The sequence below is a fragment of the Hyperoodon ampullatus genome (assembly GCF_949752795.1).
Source record: "Hyperoodon ampullatus genome assembly, chromosome: 3".
Lineage (NCBI taxonomy): Eukaryota > Metazoa > Chordata > Mammalia > Artiodactyla > Ziphiidae > Hyperoodon > Hyperoodon ampullatus.
The window spans coordinates 169,618,134-169,641,578 of record NC_136916.1 but is presented as its reverse complement, the minus strand read 5'-3'; the positions used below and the strand labels follow the sequence as shown (position 1 = coordinate 169,641,578).

The following is a 23,445-nucleotide window of genomic DNA, read 5'->3' as shown; positions in this document are numbered from 1 at the left end:
GTGCGAGCGCGCCCTGCCGGGGCCCCCGGCTCAGCCGCCCCGGAGGCCCAAACCGCGCGCAAACTTTTGCTCCAGTGCCCGGCGCTCCTCCCAGGCATGTGAAACCCCCAGGCGCCCGCGCAGTCACCAGGGTGAGGACCGAGGCCCCGCCTAGAGGGCGGGGGACTGGGGAGGCGGCTGGCTTTAAATGGGGGCCGTCCGGCCGCTCGGGAACAGATTCTGCCGCGGGGGGAGCGAGCGCCTCCCTTCCTCGCGCCGAGGATCGGCTGGGGCCGCCGCCAGGCAAGGTGGCGTAAGGCCCCGGAGGGGTGCGGGCGGAGATGGAGACGTGGGGGAAGCTCGTGCCCTGAGGCCGGAGGCCGGGGCTCGGCAGAGCGCGAGGGCAAACGGGGCGCGCACTGAGGTGCATGTGTTGCAGTGTGCGCAGTGAGGGCCGGCGGGGCAGAGAGGGTGCACGCAGCGTGTACATGCGGGGTCAGCGAGCGTGCGTGCGGGAGTCGGTGGGTGTGCACGGCTGTTTCTGTGGGTGTGCACGCAGGGTGAATGGTGCCCGCCGGGTTTGAAGTGTGCTCACAGTGGGAGAGAGTTGTGCATGGCTGTTTCTGGGGAGGTGCACGGGCCTCGGTAAGCGTGCTTGGCTGTTTCTGGAGGTGTGCTTGGGGCCAGGGTTTGCGCGCAGGATTCCGGGGGCGTGCACCACGACGGACTGTAAGTTCTTGGATGCCGGCCCCTGTGAGTGTGCATGAAGGGTCAGCGAGGATGCAAGCTGGAATGAAAGGCCGGGCTTGGTTTACGAGGGTGCCCGCCCAACCTGGACCGCTACGTGTGTGCGGGTGCGCAACCACGATGGTGCCAGCGGCGCCCGCCTGACCCGAGCTTTGCTCCCCTGACAGCTCGCCCCGGGAGCGGGTGCCGCGGGCCGAGATGCTCCTCCGGGACCTGGCGCTGCGCCGTGGCTACTGCTGGCCCTCACTGCTGCTGCACTGCGCGCTCCACCCACTCTGGGGCTTCGTGCAGGTGAGCGGTGGCGCGGGCTGCGCGCGCCCGAGGACCTCCTGGTCAGGACCGGGTAGGGGGTGGTTGTCACTTCACTCCCACGACCCTGGCTTCCTGCAGTCGCCCCTCTGATTGGTCCTGGGAAGAGTTTAGGAAAAGAAAGGATGCATACTCTCGCCCTGAAAAGATAAGAAACTCCTGAAGGAGGCTTCGGTCCTGGCCTGCTGAGGCCTGCAGGACAGCGCCTTGGAGCAGAAAGGGCTGAGGGAGTGCCTTCTTGATGATAATATTCTATTGCAGAAATGCAGACAAAGAAACCTTAGAGCTTTTACAAACTTAAAAAGAAAAATGATACCAAGAATATACCTTCTTTATTTCCCATCAGAGCCACTAGTAAGCTTCATATTAGCCTTCTTAAACTGGACTTCAACACAGAAGGGGTTGTTTCTTGTAGGTAGTAGAGTTGAGGATGTGGACAGATTTTGCGAGGTGGCCACTGGTGGGGGAATGTAAGAAGGAGCTGTCCATCTACAAGGACCGCCTGAGGATGGAATCTTCACCCTGGGCCCCCCAGTCCCCAGGGCAGAGACCAGGTAGCCACCAACTCGAGTGACCTGTGTTAGGGTCAGAGAGGTGGTAAGATGGGATGGTCCCTAGTCCCTCCCAGAATGCACTCGGTCAGCAGTACAGTGGAATGGTGAAGAGGTGGACTTCGGTGTCAGCTCTGAACTTTGAGCCCAGCTCCGCCCCTTACCAGCTGGGGGACTTTAGACAGTGCGCTTAACCCCTCTGGGCTCTGGTTTCTTCTTCCTCGCTGTGCTATTCTAAGTACTTGATGAGATAAAGGTTACTTAGCGCAGCTCCTGAACCATAATAAACACTACATGGTAGCTGTTGCTGCCATTATTGATGTCAGTAATAGTAACGACACTCATCTATCTGGCTAGCCAGGTACTCTGTTGATTGCTACGTAGTCTGATCAACAATTTTGAATTGTTTTGATCAGCATTTTTACCATTTCAGTCATGGAAATACCCACTCTGGGGTATTTTCAGCTTCATGTCCTTCTGTTGGCATTTTGGGGCTTGGGGACTATTCAGATAGTTGCCCTGAGTAAGAGGTGACAGTCCAGAGAAGATGGGATTGAGCAACACTGCTTGCCAGGCTGCCAAGGTTCATGAGCTGTCCCAAGTGATGGGGTGTTGCTGGGAACCAGGGTGGTCAGTCCTGCTTGTATGGAAGCCCTGGTGACCCCTGGAGAGAACCAGGGGCTCTAATGCTGGAACCAGCCAGCTGGGGGGAGAGCTCGAGTGGGGGAGGGGCATACCCCCCTCCTGCAGCGCCAGGCCCATCTTGGGCTCTCTTCCCTGGCTTGCTTCTGTGTCACTCACAATTGTTTTCCTTTCGGAATTGACAGCTTTGTTTAATGTGTGAAACGGCAGTTATTAAACTCAGCTGTGCCTCTGCGGGATTCAGAATTTTGTCACTTCCAAACACTTGGGTGGTTTGGGACCAGTTTCTCTTGTTCAACTTTTAGCTGAACCTCAGGTGTTAAGCTCACTTCCCTTTTGTATTCATTTGTTTACAATTTTCCCTCTTCTGGGAGACTTTTTCAGCTAGTACGGAGAGCAACATGATGATGTTGTTAATCTCCAAGGACTGGAATTTTCTGCAGGAACTAGCAGGATAGAAACAGCAGATCCACCACCTCCCTACCCACTCCCACCACCAAAAGAAAGGATTTTGTAAAGTAGCTTCGTGTTTTAGCAGTGTTCTTCAGCCAGGCAGTACTCGCACAAGCAAATGTGTGTGTGAGTTTGTGTGTGTGTATTTCAGATGCCCTTACTCAATACAAATCAAATTTTGTGAAAATCAATTAGAAAAGAAATCCTCCAGGCAAGCAGAATGGGTAAAATCTTGGCTGGAGGCATTGGAAAGATTCATCTACAAATGATAAGGACTGAGAAGTCAAGGGAAAAGGGGCTTTGGAAGGAATGGATTTGGTTTTTGAGCAAAAGAGCTGAAACCAGGAGAAGAGAGGGGAGAAGAGGAAAAATCGACGTGCACAAAGCCATGTGTTTCCCTTTAAGTGGAGAGAGTATCATTTGTCACATCACAGGAGTTTCTTGAATATAAAGAAATCTATCTGTGCTTTTATGAGCTTTTTGCCAGAAGAATCCCTCTAAGTTGTAAACATCTGGAAGGGTGAGACCAGCACAATAATTAGTGAAGCAAGAGGTCGTGGTCCCTCAAAGCACCAGGTTCCAACCTTGAGATCAGCCCGGAGCCTCCGGCTGCTGCCTGGATGATAAGAAACTTAATCATTACAGTCAGATGACATGAAATAGCCACAAGATTGGTGGGGGCACTCTTCAGGCTCTTCCCTTTTTTCCTTCATGTGTCTGGAATTGAGATTTTGAGCTTTTGTGATTTAGGGTTCTTCTAAGTTCACTTCCAGATGAGTCCTTTTTTTTTTTTTTGCAAGTGAAGAGGATGACAGGCGGGCGAATTTATTAGGTGTGACAGGAGTGTGTCTCATCAAGTTACTGTGGCGCTGTAACAGTATCGAGTTACTGTCTCGATAAAAGATGCCAGAAGCCTTCATCTTTGTGGGCGCCCCCCTAAAGCAATTGTCATGGAGACAGGCTCTGATCCGGGCCTGTGGGTCTCTGTGTGCCAATGAGGAGCCATCCCAGACCCAAGCGATGCCGACCCCCCGCCCCTGTGGTCAGTCATTACAGCTTCACTTATTTAGTCAGCTGCAATTATTGAGCACCTACTGTTTGCAAGGGCCCCCCGTGTTAAGTGCAAGGGATCTAGGGGTCCCTGCCTTCATGGCATTGACAGTCTAGCACTGGAGAGATTGTTAGACAAGTCATAATAGGCAGGAGTGCTCAACAGGAGCAAATAGCTTAGAAACAGGAGCTTGTGGAAGATTCAGAGAAACCTCGCAGATGCAGTGCTTCAGCTGAGACATGAACAAGGAGAAATCAGGAGTCAGGATGCAAGCGTGAGTGAAGTGTCCAGGCGGTGGAGGGAACAGCCCTGAGGTGGGAGGAGAGCGCAGGGCATTGGAAGAACGCAGGTGAGGGCTCCGTTGTAAGCCACTAACATCGTGTCTTACAGTTTGGACTTGATCCTGAGGGCTCTGGGGGCCGTGGAAAGTTTTAAGAAAGAGACGACACAATCTTCAGATTGGCATTTTAGAAATCTCAGTCCAGCTCCAGCACAAAGTTGGGATTCAGGGAGGGGGCGAGGCAAGGGGCACAGGGGCTGGTGAGAGTAGGGTTGCCAGATGTAGCAAATAAAAATACAGGCGGTCCAGTTAAATTTGCAGATGAACAATGGATCGTTCTTGAGCGTTAAGTATATCCCATACAATACTGGGGACATATTTATACTGAAAAAGTGTTGTTGTTGCTCTCAAACTTTACAGGGTGTCCTGTATTTTATCTGGCAACGCTAGGAGAGAGGCAAGGCTACCCAGTGGAGATGTGATGGTGTCCTGGTTTAGGGCTGTAGCACTGGGAGTGAGGAGAGGTGAATGGATTCAAGGACAATTTAGGAGGCCTGGGCCAGAGAGCTACACTGGTTGGCCAGAAGTGGGAACCGGCTGCCACAGCACCGTGTCCCCCAGACCACGGCGCCAGAGACCAAATCCAGGTGACTGCAGGACCTCTCTGTGCCTCAGGATTCTGGCCCCAGGAGAACGCTGCAGAGCAGGGACAGGAAGGCAGGAGATGGCAAAACTGGAATAAAACGTGGTCACAGGAAGTCACGATACTGGCTTTAGGCGGGTCATTGACCTCTCTGGGCTTCTGCTCCTTGGTTAAGTGTAGCTAAGAGCAAGTGACTTCAGGGGCAAGTTTCTTCTCCTTGTAAGACTCCCCAGGATGTGAACCCACCAAGCCAGGCATTGAGACAAGCTCGTGGTACTGAGGTTTCCTCTCTGCTGGTCTGAACACAACACTGCCGACCCGCAGAATCCCAAAGTGGACCCGGAGCTGGGGGACGGGGTAGATCGCATGTTTCTCCACTGCTGGGCAGACAATCCCCGGCACACGTTTTTACTCAGCAGCAACGGAACGCTGGGCCCTATGCAACTTTGGGAAATCACTTAGCTTTTGCCAAGGCTGTCATCCCAGCCAGTAAGTGTGGATGATAAGAGCTACCTCTCTTGATTATCCTCATGGTGAAGGAGAGCCTGTTTCCCATGACTGACACACAGTAGGGCTCAGGAAGTCACACTTGGTCAGGATTGATAAAGCACAGACCCACCTACCTTTCTGCTCCAAGATGCTCACAGCTTAGTGTGGGAGGACATTAACAGTGGGAAAAGTGCCCCAAAGGGGAGGGTTTACAAGGTGAAGAGCCCTCACTGGGCAGCTGGGTCTAATTTGGGGGGGACATGGGGTTCAGGACAGCTTGCCTGGGAAAGCCACGTAAGAGCTGGGTTTGAAGGATGCATAGAAGTTGGCGAGTGGATAAAGGACCTGTGTAACCAGCTGTCAGTCTAGGGAGGCTCAGCAGCCACAGGCTTGCACTGGACCAAACCAGTGAGGAGCCCAAGGGGTCCCCGCCTCGGGGAGAAGGACAGCCCACTCAGGCTCGCTAATTTTGTGATGACCTTTGGGTAAGCAGTTGTGCCCGCTCGCATTTCAGTGGGACCGTGATACGAGAGACCACAGATGTTGAACACGCAGTGTGTGCCTTCACTTCCCCCACTTCAGCCTTGAAACTTGGCCCTGGTTTCCCTGCCTGTAATTTCATCACATTAAGCACTCCTATACATATGTGCCCTTACAGCCTCTCACGAAAATAGGTCATTGCGTTGGGCCAGGTTAAAGAAACGTGCTGCCCTTGAACGCTCTTCCATAAATTGCACCTTGGAGAGTGGGAAAGTAATTGCTTTGGCAATGGCATTGGTTGAAGTTTGCACACTTGGTAGAGTTCAGCGGAGAAGCAATCTCAGAGGCCAGCCGTTGGGAGAAGGGAGATTTTGAGCAACCGCCATGGTCTTAGAAGGTCAGAATCCAGATGGTGATGGGAGGGCTGACAACTCCGCTGGGGGAGAAGCCAGTGGATTTGCCATGACGTCTAAGGAGTTAATCCTCTCTGTAAAATAACAGAAAAGGCTCACGGTCTGAGGATTTGCTCTTCCCGGCGGGAGGTAAGATTGCCTTCCAGAGTTTGAAATGCAGTCAGTGGTCCTTTAAAAACACTGAAAGGTGGTGAGCAGGAGCTTCGTGGCCTCGTCAATATTAAGTCAGGGCTGTAAATCAGTCCACCGCCTGATGCCATTCCGGTAGCCATTACCCATCCTGTTCACATCTGCCAAGTGGCAAGGGAGCAGCCAAGCCCTGCGGGCCTGGAACACGTGCAGCAAAGGGTCCGCACTGGCCTCCAAAGGCAGGCCTTCCGTGGCTGGTGGCAGGGAAATTGGGGTTCTGGGTTTCTACTCACCGGAGATGATAGCCAGAGAAATGAACTGTGGGCATCACTGAAGTAGGGGGTGACCACCAACTCTTCCTTCATGTCTTTAAATCAGCTGTTCTCTGGACAGGCAGAAAATGCTAGGTTCCAAGATTTATGGCACTCTGCCATAGAGAGGGATGCTGGCAGTTGGTCTAAACCAGCCATTCTCTCACTGGCTACATAGAAGTTTAACCTGGGATGCTTCAACAAAATACGCACGCACAGCTCCACCTGTAGAAATTCTGACCACTGGCGTGGGAAAAGCTCGAGCATGAGTATTTTTTAAAGCTGCCTGGAGATTCTGATGTGCAAGAAGGGCTGGAAACCGCTGGGTGAACACAACCCACTTTTGCTCCCCTTTTTAGTTTACAGATGGGGAGAGTGGGACTGGTGTTGAAAGAACAGCAGCCCAGGAATCAAGAGGTGTGGATTCTGGTGAATTCCAGGCATTTCCTTAGGTGTTATGATGGCGAGAGAAAAAATAAAAGGCCTGACCCCTGACCCCATAGACCTTAGAGTCCAGTGGTAAATACGCGGCTGAGCTAGGTAAACACCCCAACGTGGATTTCTGCCACACAGAGTGAAATCCGGTGCCAGGAGAACCTGTAAAATGGAGATCTGACCTGGTCGGGGGGGTCAGAGACGCTTCCCTGAGGAGGTGATAGCCAAGCTGAGTAAGGTGTCGGAGAAGATTCCAGGCCACTGGAGCAGCGTGCTCAAAGGGAGGGAGCATGACCAGGGGCCAGGCACTGGAAGGAGGGCTTTGAGAGCACAGCAGAAGGCCAGAGCAGGAGGGGAGGGGGCCCTCCCTTGCAGGGCCCTGCGGCCCTGTGATTCCCCTGAGCTATGGGTGAGCATCCGGGCACGGCGGGGCGGGGGGTGCAGGCAGTGTGGTCAGGTGTGTTTCCCACAAGGCCACTCTGGTGGCTCGTGGATCACACTGGGGTGGTTGTTCTGCTCCCTTCATCACGTGCGCCACCAGAGCAGAGGTCTGGCCAGGTAAGGTTCCTCCCCCAAGGTGGGGGGACCTTGGCCCAGAGTGGACACAGAGAGGCCATCAGGAACTGTGGCCAGAGAGGAGGCGAGGGCTTGGTCCTGCACCGTAGCCGGGCAGATGGGAGAAGCGGTTAGGTCAGGTTACGCAGAAGGTAAAATCAGTGTCCTGTCACCATCTGGGTGTGAGAACCTCAGGCGGCCACTTCTCCTGCCTGGGCCTCAGTTTCCTCATTTGCACGATGGGGAGATTCTAGAAGCTTCTCATGAATACCCAAGCCAACTGCCCCGATCCCACAGAGCTGGACATACAACCTAGGTCTCCATCCCTGCCAGGCCAGCCCCGTGTAACACTGTTCCCTGCAAGCCAGCCCAGCTTCTGGCTCTTCCTCCTGCCTAGGTCTGGGGAGGGGTGCGTGGGCCGGGGTGGTCCCGTTTGGGCTCCCAGATGCCGCATTGGCTTCTCTCGGGCGCCCGTGCCCATTCCTGCAGGTGACGCACGGGGAGCCCCGGAAGTCCTGCTCCAAGGTGACGGACAGCTGCCAACACATCTGCCAGTGCCGGCCCCCGCCGCCGCTGCCCCCGCCCCCGCCGCCCCCGCCGCCTCCCCGACTCCTCTCCGCCCCAGGTAAGTAAAGGCTCAGCTCTGGTTCCGGTTTCTCTTCGCGTTTTCCGGGGCCCAGGAAGGACCCGGGAAGCAGGTTCCCGGGAAGCCAGGAAGCAGAGGGCAGCCTTGTTTCCTTTGTAATTTTCCACTGGCCGAGCAGGAGGGAAGCCAAGACCCAACTTTTCCCTGCAGTCTGCAAAACGTCTTTCCCACAGCATGTTCCTGTGAGATGCAGAAGGATGTTTCTCCATGGGTTAATCAGATAAAAGTCAATCTCCATTTGATGAGTGGCTCTGCCTGGATTGTTCCGAAGGCCAGACCTTGAAGGGGGGCAGCTATGGGCACTGGTCTGAAATAGCCCTCCCGTGAGCATGGCTTCATTTTTTGATTTTAATTCATGTGTAAAGGAGCAATTAGGATAGAACCGAGGTGGAGGCTCTGAGAGCAAAGTTACTCGGGTGCCATTCAGCTATTTGCAGCGAGTTCTGCTACACACACACACCCGCGCATCCCCCACCCCCACCCCGGTCACTTGTTTGCCTTGAGTTCATCTCTGAACAATTTGATTGCAAACAAAGGAGGGTTTCTTTAGCCAGAAATGGCTTCAGTCCTGACCCGTAGGGGTTAAGTTCCCTGCTTACAAGTGCCAGTTGATAAGGTCTCTAACAAGAGACTCTGTATTTTGGTTTGATCACTCAAGTTGCGGCCTACAGAATGCCCAAGCTCATGTGTGGATCCACCTCATTAAACACATCTCCGTTGAGTTATTTGGGGCATATTTTAAATAACTTTGACGAGGCTTATTCTCTGGTAAGCCGTGTTTCCAAGCTTGCGGTGTGCAGGCAGGGATGCGGTGTTCTGGTGGAATCTTTTGCAGTTCACATGTGTTTCTGCACTTTGTCTGCTAGGCCCCCACCTGTCTCCATTCTTTCCTGACACCCGTGGCTCAGTGCTTCTCAAAGTGTGGCCCTCAGCATTGCCTGAGGCATTCGTTTTAAAGTGCAGCTGCACAGGGCCACTTCAACCCACTAAGTCAGAGCCTTTGGGGTGGGACTTAGGAAGTGGCATCCTAACAAGTTCTGAGATGATTCAAGTGCAAGTTAAAGTCAAGAACCTCAACCTACCAGGCCCTGTGCTCCAGGCCTCTGCAGGATCCTGCCATCCCAAGATGCTCACCCTCCTCCTCTCTCCTGAAGGAATCCCTGGGCTGTACTGTAGGGCCCCGCCTCAGGCCCCTGGCCCCTCACTCCCATCCCTTCCATGAAATTCCTTCTCCCTCCGCTATTCCAGCTCCAGGCCTGTGCTGCCTCCAGGTGTGTTTGTACCTGATGGATCCACATCTGGCAGTTAGAGTCTGTTCAGTTCATCTCGTGCGAACCGAGCATCTGTGCCAGACACAGACCTGAAAGACCGTTCTGGTCTCTGGGATCTCTCGGCCTCAAGGAAGGCCTTGTGTCAGCAACCCACAAAAAGTGACCCGAGAGAGCACAGAAGTTGTTCTCCAGGTGCCTTGAGTAGCTGAGCCAAACTACAGCCAGAGTAAACAGTAACATTGACTTGGGTCTTCATAATAAGTGGAATTGTTCTAGGTCATTGAAGGGGTGGTGGGGAAAGGGCATCCAGGCAGAAGGAACATCGAAGGCCAAGGCTTGGAGGTGTGACTCTGTGGGACTTCTCATGGGAGGTCCAAGCCCCTCAGACTGTGAAGGGCCTTGTGTGCCTGGCCGAGTAGATCACATTTCATCCTGTGAATCGTTGTTTGCCAAACATTCACCTATCCAGATACCTCCTGTTGTTTGCCTTATTTTTTTTTCTTTAAACAGACTCACTTTTGTGTTGATACAAATTAATCTCCAAAGAAAACTTTAATAACTACCATCAGTGAAAAACCAGAATCACTTGCGTAAGTAGAAGGTGACCATAAAAACAAATGCAAACAAACCAGCGTTTTAAAGTTCTAGCCTGTCATGAAAGGTTCTGAGCTCGAGGCCTTCTTTCTTTCTGCTAAAAAGGGAGCGCAGCAGGTGGTAGACGGGTGGCTGAGCTGTAGTAGCCCCGTGCAGAGATATTTCTCAAGAAAGGAATCAGAAGGTTTGTGAGAGCATCAAAAGGGGCCTGAGTTTCTTGTTCTGTGTTTCTGTGTGTCTGAGCACCAGGTCCACGTGTCATCCAATACCAGCTCACTTGCCCGCAGGAACACGCGCCCCATCCTTTACGAAACTCTACTCTGGGCAGCGATGAGCCCACGAAGGTATTAAGCAAAGAAGTGACACGATCCCACACCATCCGCTTCAGAGTCACCTTTCCTGACCATGTGGAGGGTGGATTGGGGTGAGCTACCCGACTGGGGTAAAGAGGGGACCACTGAGGTACTTCAGGCCCCAGACCAGCCACGACGGCCTGAAGCCAGGTGGGGGGCTGTGGCGAAGGGGAGGCGGGTGGCGGTGCCAGGTGTGAGGGGACTGAGGCCTGGTGTGAGCTTGAGGCCTGAGGGCACTTCCGGGTCAGAGGACGGCAGGTGTAGTTTGATTCTATGGTAGGACTTTTTCAGTTACAAGTAGCAGAAACCCATCTTGAAGTGGCTTAAGTGATGCAAAAACTAGAGAGAGCTGTTCGTTTTTTGGCTCATGTATTGGAATATTCCAGCAGCAGGTCTTCTGTGATGATGGTACTGGGTTTCCGTCTCCATCTCTCTCTTCTGATTTCTCCCGGGTCACCTTTTCTCTCAGGCAGGCCCAGTCTCTGTGGCTCCAGGCTCCAGGATTCCATCAACCTCACAGTTAGTAATCTTCCTACAAGGAGAGCTTCTCTTTCTCAAACATTCAACTAAAGACCCGGGGCTGACTTTCACTAGACCAGCTTGAGTCACATGTCCATCCTTGAACCAATCATGATGGCCTACGAGATGGAATGTGCTGATTGGTCAGGCCTGGGCCATGTGACCACGGTTGACAGTTGAGGTTTATGGGTAGAGGTTAAGAGGGTGGTGGCTTCTGAAAGGAAAATCCGTGTAGAGGGGTTGTAACCCAAGGATGAGGACGTGGACCCTGGGCAGGAGGACAGCGGATGTACCCCACAGCCATGGGGTTCCTGGCAGATTAGACCAGTGGCAGAGAATGTATTTTGTGCACTGTCTTGGTCCTCACTGAGCTCAGCCCAAAACCCCACACCCCACACATGAGTACTGCCCGGTAATGTCAGACAGAGCTATGGCCACATCCACAACTTCTGCCTGTTCTTTTTTTTTTTTTTTTTTTTGAGGTACGCGGGCCTCTCACTGCTGTGGCCTCTCCCATTGCGGAGCACAGGCTCCGGACGCTCAGGCTCAGCGGCCATGGCTCACGGGCCCAGCCGCTCCGCGGCATGTGGGATCTTCCCGGACCGGGGCACGAACCCGTGTCCCCTGCATCGGCAGGCGGACTCTCAACCACTGCGCCACCAGGGAAGCCCTGCCTGTTCTTTAATCCGTGAGGGATTAGCCTCTCCCAGAGGGCACGGGGCTTCAGCAGGTGTGCACGGAGCTCCCCAGGTGCTGGCAGGGGTTTGGAAGTCAGCTATGAGCAAGAGAGGAGCAGCTCCTGCCCACAGGGAGCTCACGGGGCGGTGGTCCATAAACTGCAGAGGGTGTGTCTAGGCGTGTTCTTTCCTGCCATCTTTCTGGATACACTGGCTCCAGGCACATGCCAGCCTTTGCTCCTTTGGTCATCAGATGTGCCTGCATCCCTGTCGCTCACAAGGGCTTCTGATTTACCTGGTGAACGTTTGCCGAGTGTCTGCTCTGCGTCCAGCCCTGTGTTGGGTGCACTGGAGGCCCACAGAGAGTTGTTCTCAATGGCGGGGCCCGGGTAATGAAAAGCCTGAGAACACGGCATGAGAGGTCGAGACCCTGAGCCTGGGTCGGTGTGATAGCCCTGCCACTTCCTCTGCATGATTATAAGAGGACTGGTAAACTTTATTTTTTTAACTTTTATTTTATACTGGACTAGAGTTGATTTACAATGTTGTGTTAGTTTCAGGTGTACAGCAAAGTGAATTAGTTATACATATACATATATCTCTTCTTTTTCAGATTCTTTTCCCATATATGTTATTATAGAATATTGAGTAGAGTTCCCTGTGCTCTATAGTAGGTCCTTGTTGATTAGCTATCTTATATATAGTCGTGTGTATATGTTAATCCCAACCTCCTAATTTATCCTTCCCCCCAGCCTTTCCCCTTTGGTAACCAGAAGTTTGTTTTCTATGTCTGTGAGCCTATTTCCAGTTTGTAAATAAGTTCATTTACATCATTTTTTTAGATTCCACATATAAGTGATATCATGTGATATTTGTCTTTCTCTGTCTGACTTACTTCACTTAGTATGATAATCTCCAGGTCCACCCATGTTGCTGCACATGGTATTATTTCATTCTTTTTTTATGGCCAAGTAATATTCCATTGTATATGTGTACCACATCTTCTTTATCCATTCATCTGTTGATGGACATTTAGGTTGCTGCCATGTCTTGGCTATTGTACATAGTGCTGCAGTGAACATTGGGGTGCATGTATCTTTTCAAATTATGGTTTTCTTCAGATATACGCCCAGGAGTGGGATTGCAGGATCATATGGTAGGTCTATTTTTAGTTTTTAAAGGAATCTCCATACTTCTCCATAGTGGCTGTACCAACTTACATTCCCACCAACAGTGTAGAAGGGTTGAAATAGGGCTGGAAAACTTAAGCCTGAGTTTTAGGTGTGAGGTTTTCACCCACCAATGGGGTTGACTGGAGGATTCATGTAAGTGGCAAACACTTTTGAAAACTGGACGGGTATCCATTGCTGCTAACCATTGTGTGAAAATCATTCTGATAAAGGGTGGCCTCTGAGTGTTCAACTTAGGGAAACAAGAGGTGCTCTGGGGGAAAGATATTTAATTCCAAAAAGGGCAGGAAGGGAGGATCAGGACACGGTGAGAGAATTTCCAAGTAGACCTTGGATAGGCAGGAGCACAGGGTGGCCGGACAGTCCATGGAGAGGCTGAAGCAAAGGCCCGGAGTTCAGGGCCCGAGGATCAGGCAGGAGGCGCCCTGCTGCAGGAATGTCCTGCAGGGGTGAGGACTTCGTTACATGTGTCAGGGGTAGAGGGAGAAAGAGGACACAGGGAAACCTCTGTACCTGCTCACACAGTCCTATAAAGTCGCCTGTAAAAGGAAGAGCCAGAAACCTTTGCCAGAATTGTTGGGCATCCTCCCTGTGGCCAGGCAGGCCTCCCTCTTCATCCAAACAGCACCTGCTGCTGCTCCGGGCTACCAACGTGTGCGGGTTGGCCGGGACTCTCCTGGTTTTAGCCCTGAAAGCCCTGCCTCCCGGGAAACCCTGTAGTCCTGGGCAAACTGGGATGGTGGGTCACCTACTGCTGGGCCATGCTTCTGGCCGTGGCAACATGGTTTTTCCATTTATTTCTTAGGTTTTATTTTCTTTTACTGTGAAACTTTCAAGAGCACTGTCCCCTCACCCCCCGCCTCCAGCTCCATTCTGGAACGTGTTGATCATGGGGGCAGCTCAGCCCCACATTTGTCTGTGGGTCCCCAGCTCAGCTGCCCCTCCCAGCCGCCCTGGGACGTCCGCTGAGACAGCCTTGCCCTGAGCCCTACTTGCCATGGAGAAGGAACTTGGAAAGGGTTCTTGTGATGTGGAAGGTTCTTGACCAGCATCTCCAGTTTCTGCCCTTTGTTTCCCAAGCTCCGCCCACGCCCTTCACACTTTAGGTGGCGACTGCCTAAGGCAGCTGCACTTTGTAAACTTTTGCAAACAGTGGGAGGCACTAGACTGGGTGATTCTCAAATGCAAGCATGGTCCGAATCCCCTGGAGGGCTTGTCCAAACACAGGTTGCTGAATCCCATCCCCAGAATTCCTGATTCAGTAGGTCTGGGGTGGGCCGGAGGATTTGCATTTCTAATATATTCTCAGGGGACACTGACGCGCTGGCCGGCCAGGGCACACCCTTTGAGAACCAGTGTCCTGGAGAATGGCAATCAAGTCAAGGGACTTTGGAGTTACGTGCAGCTCTTCCACTCCTAGCTCTGCGACCCTGGGCACATCTCATCCCTCTCAGCCTCAGTTTCCTCATCTGTAAAATGGAGCTAATGATACTTAACCTCAGGAGGGATTGCAGTGAAGACTGGGAATTGTACAGCCTGTACTTGGCAGAAGCTACATGCTTAAAAGTGGTGTTACAGCACAATGGCTCAGCCTGGCTGTCCTGCCCTCTAGATCTGGGGTCCACCCTTGTTCACGAGCTAAGTGATTTGGGCAACGTGTCCTTAACAGCTTGGGACCTCAATTTCCACATCTGTAAAGTGGGGCTAATGACAATACCCGCTGCATATGGGCTGGGCGGTTGTGAGAATTCCATGCCATGAAGTTAACACAGCGCAGAGCCTGGATCCAAGTAACATTCACTGAATGGCAGCTAATAAGTAATACCAATGATAACAGTAGTAGTAATAATAATAATAGCAGGTCACTGACGTTCAGGTCGGGAGTTGTTTAAACGTGGTTCCGGCAACTCGCTGCTGAGAAAGGAGCATCTGGTTAGAAACTCAGGGAGGAAATGAGTGCTTTAAGGATGTGTAGATGCCCCTAGGTATTCAACAGGAAAGAAAAGGTTTACTGAGAATACCACTGCTGCCCCATTAGGGGCAGCTGTCACCAGGCTTGTGATCCCCAGGGTCAGCCCCAGAGTCCCTGGGTGAAAGTATTTCTGGAAGTCCTGGGCAGGGGTGAACCCTGGCAAAGCAAAGGAATAGACGTGCTCGAGGGCCCGACCATAAAGCCCATGGCAGCTGCCAGGGCTCAGGACTGGGCCGACTTTGTAAATGTCAGCGATGGCCCACTCGTCCCCGCGTGTGACTCAGACGCTGCGGCCGAGGAAGGAGACATGTACCAGCCCTCAAGGAAGAGCATGTACACCCCCTCCACGAGACCTGCTTCTGAGGCTGATGGGGCCAAAAATAGCTGTGGCAGAACAGAGGCGTGAGCCTGCATTCCCTGTCTTTAAGGAGCTCAAAGCACTGAGATAGATTTGATTCTTCGCGTTCATTTTATTCTTAGAAAAACCCGAAGAAAGGTTGACTCCGCAAAGGTCACACAGCAGTGGTGGAGCTAGGAATGGGGTCACCTGGTTCCCCTCCTCTGTGCCAAGGGCCACGTTTTAACAGAGAGAAGCAGATGGGACTGTGGAAGTTCTAGAATGCTTTTTTTACTCAGCCAGAACACTAGGAGGAACTGGTACTCAGCCCCCCATACTGAGGTGGAAGCTCTGGGCTTCTCTTCTCCTTTAATCCTCACGTACTCCTTTGTAGGAGGTCGTATCAGCCCCAATTTCCCTTAGGAGCCTGGGACTCAGAGAGGGTGACTGACTTGTTCTCAGCGGCCCAGCTGGTAAGGAGGGGAAGTACTTCCAGGTCACCAGATTACTTCCTGCTGAGTCCTCTGCCTAACTCTCCTCCTCCATCTCTGAGAGTCCGCTTCAGGGGTCCCCTTTCCTTTCCTTGAATGGGCCTCGCTTCTTCCTGTCTCGGAGCCTCTTGTATATACTAGTCCTCGTGTCTGCCAGGCATCCCCTCAAAGTAGTTAACCTTAACTCAGGCAGATCTCAGCTCACATATCCTCCAGGAAAACCTTCCCTGACTTCTACAGAGGTCGCTCCGTTCCCTGCTCTGGTTCTCGATGGCTATGGAGTCAGTCACGCCAAAAGTTAGTGGTTAAAAAAACAACCCAAGTGTACTGTCCTTTCCTCTCAGCAGTTATGGGGGGTGATGGGGCTCCACCAGGAGGGTCTTGCTCGGGGTCTCCATGCAATTGTAATCAGTTGGCTGGAGCTGGAGCCATCTCGAAGGCTCCCTTGCTCGTGCCTGGTGGCTGATGATGGCTCCTGGAGGGGTCCCCAGCTGGTCTTGTTCCTCCACATGGCCTGGGCTTCCTCACAGCATGGTGGCAGGGTTCCAAGCTTGAGAAGCAGGTAGAAGCTGTGCGCCTTTGATGATGTAACTGAGGAAATCATGCGGCATCATTTCCGCTGCATTCTGTTCCTTGGAATCAAGTAACGAAGGCTGGTCAACTTCTAGGTTCAGGGAATTCGGTTCCACCTCATGGTGGAGGAGTGTCAGGGAATTTGTGTACATTTTAAAACCACACACATACATACATACACACACTCTTTGAACTTTTTCTTTTCCTTTATAGCAATCAGCCTACTCTTTAAATATCTAATTAATCATTTGACTAATGCCTGGGCCTTTTGCTAGATATAAAGAATTGCGTGTGTCCGCCGTGTCCACTTACAGCCCCAGCTTGTTAGCATATGCCTGGCACATCACAGGTCCTCAGTAGCTACTAATTTGTTTCTTTTGCAAAGATTTTTATGCTCTACTGTATGCCAGGCACTGTGCAAGGTTCTGGGCACTGTGCCAGGCACTGTGCAAGGTTCTGGGAGTGCAGTGGTGAACAGGATGGAAGGGTCCCTGTGTGGGGGACAGAAAATATACAAACCAAAAATATCGCCAGAAAAATAGAAGATAGCGTATCCTACAAAGGTAATTAAAATCACAAGATCTGATAGGGGGTGACGGGGCGGTCACTTAGATTGTGTGGTCTGGGGACAGGAGGTGACATTTCAGCTGAGACCCGATTGAAGGGAAGGTGTGGGCGAGGAAGACGTGAGGGAAGAGCGTTCTCAGCAGAGGGAACAGCAGTGCGAGTTCCTCATGCGCTCGGGGTGTGTGAGGGGCCGTTGTGGCTGCCGGCTGAGGCGAGGCCCAGAGGGAGGGCCTGGGAGGCCAGGGAAGGGGGTGGGGTTTTCTCTTAAGTGTAAGCAGAAGCTTCGAGAGGGTTTTGAGCAGGGCTGTGGTGTGGCCTCATTTATACTTTACAGAGCCCGGCTCCCGGCGAGAAGGCTGTCCCTTTGGTCCAGGTGGTGATGGGGGAGCCTGTGAGGTGGCCTGGATGGGGGGAGGGGAGAGGCGGCAGTGTCAAGGCCTGGTCTGATTTAAGACGGTTTTGGAGGTGAGGTGATGGCTGCGGTTGTAGGGCACGAGGGCAGCAAGGATGTTGTGAGGTCCTGTGGAATGAAGAAGCGGGGGAAGCCTCAGGACATCATTCACAAGCTCCCCCTCCTTGGTCCCCTCAGATGTTTGTGATCTCAGCAGTGGGATAATGATGCAGACACGGGTGGTGCTGGGAAGAGATGAGCGTGTCACGAGGGACTATGGATATCCCACACAGGCTGTGTCACTTGGGTTGTTTCGTGTTTCACGGGCCATGTTGGTGCCCAGCTGGTCTTCACTGCCACCGTTGATCTGGACCTTGGGGTACTGGATGTTCATCATTTGCGGGAGGTGGGGTTTCTGTGCTGTTACCGTTGAGCCACTTGTCTGGTCTGTGAGTAGGAGGATCTGGTGGCTGGGCCCGGCTTTGTCTCTTACCAGCTGTGTGCCGGTCCCTCAACCTCTCTGAGCTTCCGTTTCCTCATCTGCCGAAGGGGGGATCAGGAGGCCGTCCTCAGAAGGTACTTGTGGGAACATGAATAATATGTGGGCCTAGCCCAGCACCCGCTACGTTCCCACTCCCAGTAAATGGGCTCTTGTCAATATAATCCTTGCTTGAGCACATCTCTTATCCAAACCAGTCTCCGCTCTCCCATCCCTAAAAAGGGCCGCTGGCTCTGCCCTGAGTTCCCCCTCGACGCTGAGCATCACGTGTAGGGTAGCGTGGTTTTTTTGTGCCCAAACTCGAGTGTCTGATATCCATAGTATCTTTCAGTACATGGAATTGTTTGTCTTCCATGTATTTGCTCATATCCAGCAAATAAAAGATTACAAATTGATGTGGACTTTAAGTTCTTAACAAACCTGTATTCGTTGATTTATTGAACAAACGTTTGCAAAGAGGTTGTGCCCTGGCAGGTCTTGGGGCTGCAGAGATGAACTGTGCACAGCCCTGCCCTCGGGTAGCCTGCCTCTGGCTGGACGCCTGAGCCCTGCTGCATATCACCATCCCCTGGGAGCTTTAGAAACGACTGATGCCCGGGCCCGCCCTCAGTGGAGGTGCTTCTTGCACAAATCGAGGTTGAGACCCTCGGCTGTAACCAGAGGCCAGAGGCAGGAAGTGGCCTGTACCAGACGGGGGAAGAGGTGAGGGCCCAAAACACTGGTGAGGCTTGCACGTGAGTGACCTCCTGGTACGGCTGTGGGCGCTGTGATGACCCCAGAATCGGGGCCAAACAGGGCAGGGAGGGTGCGGCCCCCATAACGGAAGGGGAGCCTGCTGGGTAGGGGGCGTGATCCTGGCTAAAGGGCCCCGCCTGTTGCATCGGGATGGAACGCTGGTTCTGACACCCTGTGACTCTGGCCTCACGTGGACCTCGTTTTCCTCATAGGGCAGTTGAGAGGGTCACATGAGTTTGAAGGTGACGGTGCTGAGAACAGTGCCAGCACGGGGTGATTGCCCTGCCAGACTTAGCTATTTCGTATTATTATGGAAGTCATCTAGCATGTCCCACTTACGTCCGGGTCAAAACAGCCAGCCTGACCTGTTTAGTTTCTGATCCAGTCCCTGAGGTCGGGGACTGTTGATTCGCCTTTGTCCCCAGAGACAGCTCAGAGCTTGACACGGAAAGTGCACACTGAGTGTTTGAATATATGAATGCATGTGTGACTAAATGAGGAAGACAGAAGAGAAACTGTCCAGGACAAGGGGGTAGAGAGGGGACTGACATTTTTTTAAGAGTCTGCCATTTGCCAAGGAGCATTTGGGACCATGTCTTATTTAGGGCTCGATGGAGGGTGGGGTGTTGACTTACCCAGGCAGAGCTGCAGCCCTGGCAGTTGGAAGCCCAGCCAGCGAGCCCAGGAAGGGCACCAGCAGCGCCTGGTACAAGCTGTCACCTTTTTCCACTGTGATTGCCATAGGTGACCTTGCCCCCGGTCAGACCCAGATGGAACCACACCTTCTAGCTAGGAGTCCACACCTCTCTTTAGCACCCAAGAAAGCACATCAGCATTCAAGCGAGTGTTGTCCTTTCATAAGGATACCTAATATATATATATATATATGTTTTTTGTTTTTGTTTTTTTTGCGGTACACGGGCCTCTCACTGTTGTGGCCTCTCCCGTTGCGGAGCACAGGCTCCGGACGCGCAGGCTCAGCGGCCATGGCTCACGGGCCCAGCCGCTCCGTGGCATGTGGGATCTTCCCGGACCAGGGCACGAACCCGTGTCCCCTGCATCGGCAGGCGGACTCTCAACCACTGCGCCACCAGGGAAGCCCCCTAATTTATATATTTAAAGAGCAGTAAATCACTCACAGACACTTACTCATTCAACAAATATATGGAGAGCTCTCCGCTGAGGCCACAGACTGAGGAGGACACAGTGGGTAAGACAGGGCGAACCCAGGGAAGCTTCAGTGGGGGACGATGGGGCTCTGTTTTTTCTCATGTGGAGCTTGGGATGCCTGTGGACAGCCAGGAAAAGCAGAACACACAGGAATTGTAGGCTAAACGGAGCACCAAGTGTCCGCAGGCCCTCGGTCCCCTGAGAGGAGAGGGTCTGTCCTAGAGCAGGTGTCCTGCAGGAGGCGCTGGCTGAGCTGAGGGGGGATGATGCTCCAGGTGAGGGCTGGGCGTGCTCTCAGCACAGAGAACAGCAGGGGCAAAGGATGGGAAGCCACGGTGATGGGAGGCGTGGTGAGAGGGGAGTGGAGGCGTGGCAAAGCCTGACAGCGTGCGGGAATCTCAGACTCACTCCCGGGGCGGTGCGAGCCCTGGAGGGTCCGACTGGGTCCGACTGGAGAGCTGCCACCTAAGCTGCCTTTACTCAGCCCTGGCTGGGGACAAAGTAGAAGGAGGCTGAAGGCAGAGGGCAGGGTGGAGATGGTGGCCTGGGCCAGGCAGCAGCTATGGGGCTCGAGAAATTTCAAGGACTCAGTGACCAGCCGCTGTCCAGGGTGAGGGAAAAGGAAGACTCTGTCTGATCAGATCCCCCTTGTGGAGACAGGACATGAGGGAGAGGGATGGCCTCAGGAGTTCCAGGCTTTGTCACGAGGCATTGAGGTGGCACAGGACAGCGGAGGAGATGGTTGGCTGGTGGGTCTGGAGTTGAGGGCAGAGGCCTGAGCTGGCCCTAAGGATGGGGTGGGAGCACCAATGGCTTTGAGGCCAAAGCCACTGGAGATCAATCACCTGGGGAGAGCATGGGGAGAACAGAGCCTGGGGTTCGGGGAAAGAGGAGCCCGAGAAAGGGCAGCCAGAGGGGAAGGAGGAAAACCAGGACCGGGGAACAGGCAAGGAGTCGAGGGCTGGGAGGGCTCACGGGATTCGTAACCAGGTGCTGGTATCCACCCTCCTGTATCCATTTACCTTCTCCTCCAGAGTGGAGAAGAATGAAGGAGGAAGAAGCTTAAGAACTGAAACAAAAGCGTGGCTCCCACTTAGGGACCGCTGGAAGTCAGGTGGTGATAAAGTTAGTCTAATCCAGGGAGGCTTCAGGGAGGAGGCGAGCCCACTGTGCACACCTGCAAGGTGGGGAGAGGTATGATTGGCCTCAGGAAGATGAGCTGAGTGGGAAAGGGCATGAGCAAGGTAGGGGAGCTAGTGTGGACGTGGCTGGGAGCAACCAGGGGCCCCCAGTGGAAGATGTGGTCCGCGTTGTCACAGGTGGGTGTGCTGATCAGGGTTCAGAGGCAGAGTCCCCGGGACGCTGGGAGCTGAGGCTGGGGGAGGGGATGGCATGACCTGGAGACCTGTATTCATTCAAACATGTCTTGAGCATTTCTACATTCCAAGAGCTTGGGCTACACCGTGGAACAAAGTAAATGCAGAGCTGATACTCTGGCAGGGGAGAGAGAGCAGAGAACAATAAACTTGATGAAACTTTAGGCTGTAGAGTGTGCTAGAAATGTAAGTGCTATGGGAAGAAAGCAGCGAGCGGTGGCCAGACACTGCAGTTGCTGCAAAGCGAGCAGCTCCAGTGGGGTCTGCCCCAGAGATGCTGGGGCCAGGGCTATCCTGGAAGCAAGACAGAACCATCTGATTTCAGGTCCCAGCCAGCCCCTCAATGAGCACTCTGATTCGAACAAGGCTCTGATGAAGGGCTTTGTAAGTGGGCTGGTGCTGGTGTAATTAAAAGAGGGAAATGATTTATGCATCTGCCAGGTGAGGGATGAACGCCTACCACCCAGTGCTTCCGGTTGTGAAGCCTGAGTCCTTCATCACTTTCATGGCGCTGTGATCGGCTATGCAGCCCAGATCTGCCCCACCTGTATCTCCAGGGCCCTGGGACTGGCATTCCCAAAGCCACCTCTTGGGTCTCAATCCTGGTGCCCAGGTCTAGCCCAGAGCAGAGGCCTATTGTGGAGGAACCATCATGGAGGTCGTTTCTGTGGGTACAGGAAAAGAGTTGAACTCTGTAAGAAACATGGTGATAGTTTCTCTGAAGTGAATCAATGCTGACAAATGAAAATAACAGTAAAGAGTCTAAATATACTCAGAAGCAAGAAGCCACTCTTTTTTTTTTTTTTTTTTTTACTGAAGTCTAGTTGATGTACAATATTATATGTTACAGGTGTACAATATTATATGTTACAGGTGTACAATATAGTGATTCACAATTTTTAAAGGTTATACTCCATTTGTAGTTATTTTAAAATATTGGCTTTATTACCTGTGTTGCACAGTATATCTTTGTAGTTTTTTGTTTTTTTTTTAATTTATGGCTGTGTTGGGTCTTTGTTGCTGTGCATGGTCTTCCTCTAGTTGCAGCGAGCGGGTGCTACTCTTCCTTGCAGTGCACAGGCTTCTCATTGCAGTGGTTTCTTTTGTTGCAGAGCACAGGCTCTAGGTGTATGGGCTTCCGTAGTTGTGGCTCGCGGGCTCTAGAGCTCAGGCTCAGTAGTTGTGGCGCACAGGCTTAGTTGTTCCGTGGCATGTGGGATCTTCCTGGATCAGGGCTCGAACCCGTGCCCTCCGCATTGACATGCAGATTCTTAACCACTGTGCCACCAGGTAAGTCCCTGTAGCTTATTTTATACATAATAGTTTGTCTTCTTAATCCCCTACTCCTGTATTGCCCCTTCCCCCGACTGGTAACCACTAGTTTGTTCTCTATATCTGTGAGTCCGCTTCTCTTTTGTTACATTCACTAGTTTGTTGTATTTTTTAGATCCCACATATAAGTGATATCATATAGTATTTGTCTTTCTCTATCTGACTTATTTCACTTAGCGTAATGCCCTCCAAGTCCACCCATGTTGCTGCAAATGGCAAAATTTTATTCTTTGTTCTTCTTTCTCTAGTTGCTTTAGATGTAACATTAGGTTGTTTATTTGAGATTTTTCTTGTTTCCTGAGGTAAGCTTGTAGTGCTATAAACTTCCCTCTTAGAACTGCTTTTGCTGCACCCCATAGGTTTTGGATCATTGTGTTTTTGTTTTCATTTGTCTCTGGGTATTTTTTGATTTCCTCTTTGATTCCTTCAGTGGTCCATTGGTTGTTTAGTAGCATATTGTTTAACCTCCACGTGTTTGTGGTTTTTGCAGTTTTTTTCATGTAGTTAATTTCTAATCTTGTAGCATTGTGGTCGAAAAAGATACTTGATATGATTTCAATTTTCTTAAATTTACTGAAGCTTGCTTTGTGGCCCAGCATGTGATCTATCCTGGAGAATGTTCCATGTGCACTTGAAAAGACTGTGTATTCTGCTGCTTTCGGATGGGATGCTCTATAAATATCAATTAAGTCCATCTGGTCTAATGTATCATTTAAGGCCTGTGTTTCCTTATTGATTTTCTGTGTGGATGATCTGTCCATTGATGTAAGTGGGGTGTTAAAGTCCCCCACTATTATTGTGTTACTGTCAATTTCTCTTTTTATGTCTGTTAACACTTGCCTTACATATTGAGGTGCTCCTATGTTGGGTGCATATATACTTACGATTGTTATATCTTCTTCTTGGATTGATCCCTTGATCATAAAATTTCATTTTGTGTGTGTGGCTGAGTAGTATTCCATTGTGTATATATACCACATCTTCTTTATCTATTCATCTGTTGGTGGACACTTAGGTTGCTTCCATATCTTGACAGTTGTAAATAATTGGGGTACATGGGATGAACACTGGGGTTCATGTATCTTTTAGAATTAGTGTTTTTGTTTTTTTCAGATATATGCTCAGGAGTGGAATTTCTGGGTCATATGGTAGTTCTATTTTTCGTTTTTTGAGAAACCTCCATCAAGAAGCCACTCTTGGTTTCTGCTATAAAAAAGCTCACAACCCGAAACCCTTCTAACTTTTTGGTCAAGAACCAAATGAAACTAGAGTCTGGATGCCCAGT

The 23,445-nt window shown here is 51.8% G+C and overlaps 1 protein-coding gene across 1 annotated transcript in view; it reads left to right on the top strand.

Annotated features, from left to right (window-relative positions):
• Nucleotides 1-924: 924 nt before the first annotated feature.
• Nucleotides 925-23,445, top strand: part of PRIMA1 (proline rich membrane anchor 1) — a gene marked incomplete at both ends in the record, with an annotated part of 58,782 nt that continues 36,261 nt past the window's right edge. The window contains 2 exons of the mRNA XM_079699422.1: nt 925-1,017; nt 7,957-8,092. Coding sequence (XP_079555548.1) covers nt 925-1,017; nt 7,957-8,092 — 229 coding nt within the window. The remainder of the gene's footprint in view (nt 1,018-7,956; nt 8,093-23,445) is intronic.